The sequence below is a fragment of the Kryptolebias marmoratus genome, linkage group LG17, assembly GCF_001649575.2.
Source record: "Kryptolebias marmoratus isolate JLee-2015 linkage group LG17, ASM164957v2, whole genome shotgun sequence".
Lineage (NCBI taxonomy): Eukaryota > Metazoa > Chordata > Actinopteri > Cyprinodontiformes > Rivulidae > Kryptolebias > Kryptolebias marmoratus.
In genome coordinates this window covers 15615529-15624546 of record NC_051446.1, presented here as the reverse complement: position 1 = coordinate 15624546, position 9018 = coordinate 15615529, and the positions used below count along the sequence as shown (strand labels likewise).

The following is a 9018-nucleotide window of genomic DNA, read 5'->3' as shown; positions in this document are numbered from 1 at the left end:
AAAAAAAAAAAAACAAATAAAAAGAAATGTTCCCTCTGAGCCTCCTGTCTTTAATTTGTTAGACAGGAAATAAAACATGAAAACCTGTAGCTGCAGTACAGAGAGTCAACAGTGACATAAGATTTGTAAGCACCATCAGCTCACGTCTCCTCCTTCCTGTTTGTGTCCCTTCTGTCCTTCAGTGGGAGACGGAGCAGCAGAGGAGTCTGGAGGAGCGAGGCCGCCTGCTGCTCTGCCTCCAGTTCCTCCCGCCGAGCGACGCCGGCGACCTGAAGGGCGAGGCCAAGGAGAGGGCGCGAGGCGGGCTGTGTGTGGGCGTCAGGCGCTGCGCCCACCTGGCAGCCATGGACGTCAACGGCTTCTCCGACCCCTACGTTAAAACGTAAGAGTGGCGGCGAGCGCCAAGCCAGAGGGACGCGCTGGGGGGTGGGGGGAAGACGGGAGTGACGGGAGGAAGTCACTGAAGGAGAAACTGAACCGAAACAGGAACTAAAAGAAGCAAAACACTAGCTAAAAGTAGAAAGATGCTGGATAAAAGCTAAAGTAGCAAAATACTATCTGAAAGTAGCAAAATGGTAGCTAAAGTAGAAGAAGGCTAGCTAAAATAGCAGAGGGCTAGCTAAAGGTAGGAAAATGGCAGCTGAAGTAGCAGAAGGTTAGCTAAAAGCTGCAATGGGCTACTTTTAGCTAGTCTGTTTTAAAGGAGGTAAAGAGATCTTAATGTATTTCTGTAAGGAACATTTTGTAAATAAAGTTAAATGTTCTGAAAAGTATAAAAGTCACAGCACCACCTCCTAAATGAGCCGAACGTTAGATTATTGGCTAAATTGCTTCTGTACACAAAGTGCACAGAAGCAGTTCAGCTGCCAAAAACGTATAAAACATTAAAAGAACAGGAACAGGAAGGTAAGAGTGTGAAATCATCAGAACAGATCCTGTTTTTTTATATTGAGTCTTAGTACAGAGAACCTCGGGGGCTTCAGAACCGGTCTATTCTGATCCTCGTTCCCCAAACAAACTGGTTGCTTATAAGATCCTTTAAATCCCTGGTTGCTGCTGTTTGACTCGGCCCATGAGCCAGAAGAAAGGATGCAGTTACTTCATCACAGATTTATTTAGTCCCTCTGATGTTCAGTCAAATAGAAATGTAGCAAATTTGGAATCGTCGGTTCTTGTTTTAGTTGAATCAAAGCGACCCAGGTTCAGTTTTGGCTCATTTTTAATTCTCTCTGGCAGCAAGCAGCTCAGCACAGGCAGCAAGACTGGGTCTGAACGGGATCCAAGCTCACGTCAGACCTTCCTGTGGCTGTAGATGATCGATGCAGACAGAACACACACCTCAGACTGACGGACCGACTGGTTGCAGGATGACCTCTGAGGTCCACCTCACTGTAACGCCTGTGGTTGGTCTTCGATCACCTCCACTCCACGGATCAGCTTTAGTACCAGAAGACCTGAGTTAACCTCACACAGGGCGACAGATTACCACTTTAAAGACATTTTGGACAGACAGTGTCACGTATTTATCAATTCTAAGTGGACAGATGTCAGGTTAGAGATGCATCCTGTCATGGAGGAGATGCAGGATTAGGAGAACCGGGTGACGGTGATGTTCTCATCATGAGGTGCTTTAGCGTTTCATCACTCACTGATGACAGAGGAGCAGCTCAACGTTTGTCCCTGTGTCTGTCAGAAACGACAGGAAGGTCCCTGAACACAACGTTGATCAATGAGCTGTAAAATCCTTGTGTTGTCACAGAGAGGTGTGTCAGCTAGGAAAGATGAGTTAAATCAGCTAAACGTCTGTATGACTGTGTTTACGTGTCCTGATTACGTGTTAAGTTCATTTATATGAGGGATGAGGTAATTACACACGATGGATAAGCTCAAAAGTTGGGACATAAAATGCGTAAAATGTAAATAAAAACTCAAATCTCATCAGCCCATGTTTCACTGGAACAGAGTAAATCTAACAACACTGCAGGCAGCTCAGTTCAGCTCCTGGACTCTTGCTGCTGTGATGGATGCGGTCTGAGGTTTAGCATCAAATAGTTCCACTGTTTCTATTTGCAGTTTTTCACAGACTGCTGAACCTCTGCCCATCTTTACGTCCTCTCTAGAATGCTCTTTCAATCCCCACTGCTCTCACTGACCTGTTACTAATTAACATAATTAACTGCTCCTCCAGCTGGTTCTTACTCGTATCACTTCCTTTTACAGCCCTTTGTTGCTCCAACTCGTCTCTTAAGAGATTTGCGAGTCGTTGCATTCTGTTTTTATTTACATTTTACACTTTAACGTGGGGAAACTGGGTTGTGGACACATGTAATATTTGATAATTGATCATGAAGCAGATCGTCTCACCTCACCTCAGTTCAACAATTTGTTTTCTCTTCTCCCTCGCGCCTCAAACTCGAGTTTTCTCTCTCTCTCCTGAGCATGAAACCTACTCATCCCTCTCTGACATCGTCAACGCCGCACATCACGCTTCTGGTTTCATTTTGGATGCTTGCGCACATCTTTGCCCTTTGGCAGGAGCTTCTTCACAGATGCTTTGTTGTGTCTGAGAGCGTGTGGGAACATACGCATTCGGAGCTGTGGGTGGAAAAACAAATGGGAATAGTGATTTTGCCACGCTCCTTCCAGCTGGCTTAAAAATATCCTGCGACTCTAATGGCTGCCTGAGAAACCGAGCCTTTTCAATCTGTGCTGTTGTGCTAATCAGTCCTCACACAGGGAAGACAGAGAAGCTCATTACTAGCACTGATAGAATGCTTATTCTGTGAAAGGAAACTGTTGGAATTGTTTTAAAAGATTTGTCCGTTTATTTCTGATTAGGACATCTAATTTTCATATAGTATGTTCATAATAAATGAGAAGCTATAACCAGTTAGCTTAACTTAGCTTAGCTAAGTGTTCTTTAAATCTTTGAGTATAAAACAAAAGTTGTTTCTTGACTTGGCTAAAATAAACTAAACTATGCAAAGCTATACTAAGCTATGTTAAATAAGATAAGCTTCACTAAATTATGCTAAGATACACTAAGCTACGCTACACTAAACTACGCTAAGATATGCTAAGCTATGTTAAATACGCTAAGCTACACTAAATAAGCTATACTAAACCATGCTAAGTTATGTTAAATAAGCTAAGGTATGCTATGCTAAGCTATACTAAGCTATGTTAAATAAGCTATACTAAGCAATGCTAAGATACACTAGGCTACACTAAGATTCACTAATTTATGTTAAATAAGCTACGCTATGCTTTGCTACACTAAGCTATGCTAAATATGCTATGCTAAGCTAAGTAGCTCCTGCTATGAAGTACCTGCTAATAGTATAGCAAACTATATTTTAATGACATATAAAATGAATAAGTTATAACTCTCCTTTAAAAAAGACTTTCTGCAGCTCGTTCCTCACAGAAGAGGTCATCAGGAATAAAACGACAGGTAGAAGCAGTAAATCTGTCATTTAATCCAACATAATTACTTTGTTGATGTATGACCAGGCTGTGACCTTTCGTCCTGGCATTTGCTGCTACCCTTTACGTTTCCTGCTGACCGGTCTCTCATGTGACGGCGACTCGTTCTGTTTCAGGTACCTGAAGCCGGATGTTCAGAAGAAGTCCAAGCACAAAACAGCGGTCATAAAAAAGACTCTGAACCCAGAGTTTAACGAGGTGACGTCCATGTTTCTGCGTCTGTGTGTGCTTTGAGCCGACTGTAACAAGACAGCTCATTTAGGCTATTCTAATAAATCATGAAGGCTCTCCTCTTGATGTTTCTTTTTTTGGAAGGTAATCAGAGTTTACCTGTTGTCTGCCATCATTAGAGAAAAGCTAAATGATCTGTTGATGTCTTTATTCTCACCCAGGAGTTCTTCTATGAAATCTCCTTCGCAGAGATAGCCAACAAGACGCTGGAGGTCACAGTGTGGGACTACGATCTGGGGAAGTCTAATGATTTCATCGGTGAGTTTACGACAAACTGAAGGCCTGTTATTCCTCGAAGGAATGCATGTCGCCCGCTGCCTTTCCTGCCAGAGATCGAGAAGTCTTCTGTTGGTCAAACCTTGAAAATCCCACGACGCACAGTCTTGTTACAAATATCAGGTGTTTGCAGATGTTTGGCCGATAACTTATTTTCTGAGAGTTTCCACCTGACGTCTTGCTTAGGGCACAGACGTGAGCAAAAACCTTTTTTTTTTTTTTTGCTTTTTTGCCGTAGTGGCGATTAAAAAGAAAAAGGGCACACCGCCGCAGATGCTGCCGAAGATATTTTGGTACGCTGCCGAGAGTTTAGCTCGTGGCTAAAAGCCCCAAAAACGACTGAAGGTTTGAGTCAAGCTGCTGGCTACTTGCTCTTTGCGTAGGCATAAGTGATGTAAGGATATATTTTTGTCACTTCTTATAAATAAATTGCATCTTTTTGAAGACTTCCTGTATCTTACATAACAGCAGTAGATAGTTTGGCTGTTCTGAAGACAAGAACTCCCACGTAGAGAACCAGCTGTTTACTAAATCTTTTTCAAAACAGGACACAGATGTTGTTTTTTGTTTTACTTTTGCAGAAGCTGCAGTAATGTCGTGAGACAAAAATGAACTTTAACACTGAGTCAAAGTACACCTTCCATGCTCAGGCTGTAAGTCTCCACGAGCAGCTTCTTACAGCAGATTTATTAATACGATGTAATGACAGGGAAAGTAAGACCTGAATCGGAAACGTGTGCAGGCTGTCAGGAGAAGGTGTCAAGGCCGACCGCACTCGTTAATTTTTCATTTGTGATTTCCACTTTCTCCTCTTTGGCTGACAGAGTCTGACCTCTGCCCCCCCCCCAGTCAGGATCCCATTAAAGCAGGTGCGAGTCATCTTTATTAGGACCGCTTTACGACGTTCAGACTCTTTAGCACTTCTGTGAACGCAGCTGGAACGTGTCCAAATTCATTTATGAACATCAGACACAGTTGCGGTACGAGAACGTCTGTTTACTGTGAATAATCCAAAACCAGAAATGAATTTGAACAATATAAAGAGCAGAACAGACAGACAGACAGAACTGGAAACAGAACCTCATTGGTGGAGACAACTTAAGGGTCACATGTAGGAGCAGAGACAGGTTTTTATCAAAGGGGTTACCTTTGACCTTTGAGCTTTGACCCCATGAACCTTGAAATCAATAATGATCACCTTTGACCTTAGAGATCCAACAGTGCCGTTCATTTTCCTCCCTTACATGGTTGCACAGTTAGAGCACAAAGTCACCTATGACCTTAACCTTTAACCCCATCACCTTGAAATCAACGGTGATCACTCTTGACCTAAAAGGTGTCCAGCTGCAGAGTTAGTGCACGGGCTGATCTGTGACCTTTGACCCTTGACCGGTTCCTTTTACCATGTTTGCCGTTTCCTGAAAGTTTCCTGAAAATCCGTTAAGGGTCAGCTGGATGTGGCAGCCATCTTGAATCGGATTGGCTCCAAATTCTAAGGAGAACACCCAGTGAGAGTTCGAGCAGGGGTTCATGAGATATTATTTCCTGATGGCTCTGTGTCTGTGCTCTGCTCAGGGGGGGTCTCCTTGGGCTGCCACTCCCAGGGGGAGACCCTGCAGCACTGGATCGACTGCCTGAAGAACAAGGGCAGAAAGGTGGAGCGCTGGCACACCCTGACCAACGAGCTGCCCGGCTCCACCCTGCAGGACTGAACCAAGCCCCGCCCCCACACCGCACGCCCACCCCACCAACACCTGCTGCGCGGCGGACTCGTACTCCACTTTCTCTGCGTCACTGAAGGGGGTCGTGACGTCCCCCAGGACGACCGGGCTGTTGGGTGTGGGTGGAGCTTAGTTTCCTAACGTCAGAAGAAACGCTGCGCTGCGTTCAGACGAGGCTCGGCTCTTTAATTATTCTGCAGTTTGACTCATGTCGTCCGTCACGTCAGCGCTGCTTGCTTTTAATAAATCCTCTTCATTAACTCCTGACATTAAGACTCCACCTGTCTCACACACATACACACACACACTGACACACACACTCCCCTTGCAATAATGTTTTTCCCAGATGCTTCCAGAGATTTGGGGGCGGTCCTGACGGACGCCGCTGGACACGGTGGGATGAGATGAGAGGCTCTGGTGTGGATGGTTGGTGTGGGTGGAGTCTCTGTTCCTCGTCGGTTCTCACTGAGAACTCCTGGAGAACAAAACGCTCCGAGTTTGTCTCCTGCTGATGGTTAATGTGTCTCTAAATGAACTCCTGAGCAACATCTGTCACCAGCTGCCAGCTGTGACGTCTTTGTTCTCCTGCTGAAACATGTTCCTGCTTTGACTTCTGGGGTTTCTAACTTTTATTTTATTTTATTTTTAAATGAATGGACAGCCCTTCTCGTCCGTCAAACCTTTCGTCTCTTTCATATTTACTTCTGTGTACTTGCTGCATTTTTGTCTCCTTGTTGCTGTGTTTTGTCCCTGTCCTTTTCGTCTTCTTATTGCACCCTAAGCATCCTTTTACGTAGTTCATGTCCCCTTGTGTGTCCTTCTAGCCGTTTTATGTCTTCTTCTGCGTCCTTTTGACCTTTTCATGTCCCCTTGTGCGTCCTTTGGACCTTTTCATGTCCCCTTGTGTGTCTTTGGACCTTTTTATGTCCCCTTGTGTGTCCTTTGGACCTTTTCATGTCCCCTTTGGACCTTTTCATGTCCCCTTGTGTGTCCTTTGGACCTTTTCATGTCCCCCATGTGGATGTATGTAGTTTTTTGTTTTCTTGTGTATCCACATTGCTGTTTTCTGTCCCCCCGTCCCTCCTCTTTGTTTTTTTTCATGTGTTCTCATGTGTCCTTTTGTCTGTCCCACTCCTGTCTTCTGTTTGTCCTCCTCCTTGTGTCTCTTCTTCTTTAAATACCTGGACAAACACTGAAAGTCAGCCGTCCTTCCCGTCCCTCGGCGAATTTCTGCTGTTTATGTTCGGTTTTAGACTTTGCGGTAAGTACCTTTAGCAGGTTTTACGTCTGTCACAGTGGTTCAACGTCGCTGACACCCGCTGACCTGATTCCGCCTCACGATCTCTCACTCTCGGAGCCGATAATGGCGATGGAAGCAACCAGGAGGCTTTTGCGGCGGTGGCGGCGTTTTGTGGTGAGGCGTGCATGGTCGTCGTTCGATGCATCGTGTGTACAAAACGGTGTTGTCTGGTGAAGTTCTGTCCTCTGATTCTTTGAGCCAGCTGCAGGTTTTATCTGTGGGGTTGTGTTTATATGTAAATATATATCGATGGGGTTATTTGTCTGTTTTCATAAAACGTTTCTATCTGGTTCTTGTGTACGCTTTAACATTTCTAATATAACTGCACCCTGTTTCCAAAGTGGCCTCTGTGACTCTGATATTTATGCACAGCCTGATGGCGAACCAATAAAGCTTATACTGCCCCCTAGTGTCCTGGACCTGCGTCTGCAGCCTCCTCTCTGCCTGATCGGACTCATCGTAGTTCGGCTGTTTTCCCTGGACTTTAGCTGATGTTTTTACCCAGTGTTGGCCCCCTGCCTGACCAATTCAAACGTAGTTTTTTAACATTATTACTATTTTAATAAACTTTTGCCCTTTTGTCCACACTCCGTGCTCTGATGAGGTACTAACTGCTGACAGAATATCACTTTAAAAAACGACCAAACTATTCTTTAAGCCCCCCTAAAATTCAAGGAGTGAACTAGTGTTGCGTCAGCACATGATTTAGCAAAGAACCCTCTTTAAATGGGCTCTTTGACACAAACACTGCCTATTTCTTTGGTGGAATTTATAAAAACACCTAAAATAACCCATAAAATCGTATTTTATTACCAACACAGTGAATTCCAAAGAGCTATTAGCTGTGTCAAGGTAGATTCCAACCTCCTTATTTCAGAAAATAAATTACTTTTAGAAACTCTTCATCTGCTTTTTCTTATCTGTGACTCGTCTTCTTTAGTTTTCCTCTTGTTCACGATCCTTATAGGACAGAAAATGACACAAACTTTAGAACTTAAGAGAGCCTGAAAACCCACAGATTAAACAGATTTTAAAAGATTACAAGAAGGTCTGCCTTTTTTTAGAACAGGCACAAACATCTCTGCAGATTGTTTTCTTCTTATTCACGTCGAGTTTTCTGCTTGTTTGTGAGAAACAGGAGCTCCAGCAGCTCCCTTTGGCCAGTCAGGACTACGTTCTAACATCTGTGGCAGAACAATAAGCTGTGAAGGGAAACTGAAGCCGTAAAGTTCAGGAAACAACATCCACATGAGTGAGATGAGCTGTTATACGACGACAGAACGAGTCTTTGTTTCTCCAAACTCCTTTTGTCCTTTTCATATCTTTCCCTCATCACTTTTTCACAGACCGCTCTTAGCTCAGTTGAGCTGTCCGGCAGGCAGGTCAGAGGTCAAAGGTCAGGGTTGAAGCCTCCGCGGGCTCGTTGTGAGGCTCACCCTGAGCCTCGGCGCACTTTGACTCCTCCTGCTCCGTCTTAGTGTGTTGTTTCTGACAGCAGCGTCTGTCACTCGGGGAAACGCGAGGAGAGAACCAGAGCGAGCGCGTCCACGTCCAAACTCTTGAGCGTTACACAACATTAAAAGAAAAACATCAAATCAAGCAAAACGCAACCAGCGAGAAGGAACTGGCAAAGACCTATGGGGGGAGTTTCAGGCAGTTCCAACGCCTGAAGCTGTGGCCATTTTGATCAAACCCTGAAAACGACGCCACGCTTGATCACGTGTCAAAAAAATAAAATAAGGAAACGGATGTAGATTAGAGGAAAACTACAAGCTATATTTGGCAACTTGTAGGAGTAGAGCTGTGGATCCTCTCTTAATGATTATGGAGGCATAATAAGCACTTTGCCTGGGCTGAGATAAAAACAGCAGGGTGGGGGGGGGCTGAAGTGGTCTCATGATGGACCCCATAAAGCGCCCGAAGCTCTGATTACATTTCAACTAATCTTCTAAAGCTGTTTAATTAAACCCTGTGTGTAGAAACACACAGAGCTCGAGGTTTTCT

The 9018-nt window shown here is 44.5% G+C and overlaps 1 protein-coding gene across 2 annotated transcripts in view; it reads left to right on the top strand.

Moving 5' to 3' along the window:
• The window catches only part of doc2a (double C2-like domains, alpha), a 29792-nt gene extending 23813 nt beyond the window's left edge, over positions 1 to 5979 (top strand). For both annotated transcript variants that reach the window (XM_025010291.2, XM_017437517.3), the window contains exons 8-11: positions 183 to 382; positions 3603 to 3684; positions 3879 to 3975; positions 5569 to 5979. In XM_025010291.2, the coding sequence (XP_024866059.1) occupies positions 183 to 382; positions 3603 to 3684; positions 3879 to 3975; positions 5569 to 5705 (516 nt within the window). In that variant the 3' untranslated portion in view covers positions 5706 to 5979. The remainder of the gene's footprint in view (positions 1 to 182; positions 383 to 3602; positions 3685 to 3878; positions 3976 to 5568) is intronic.
• The last annotated feature ends 3039 nt before the right edge of the window (positions 5980 to 9018 follow it).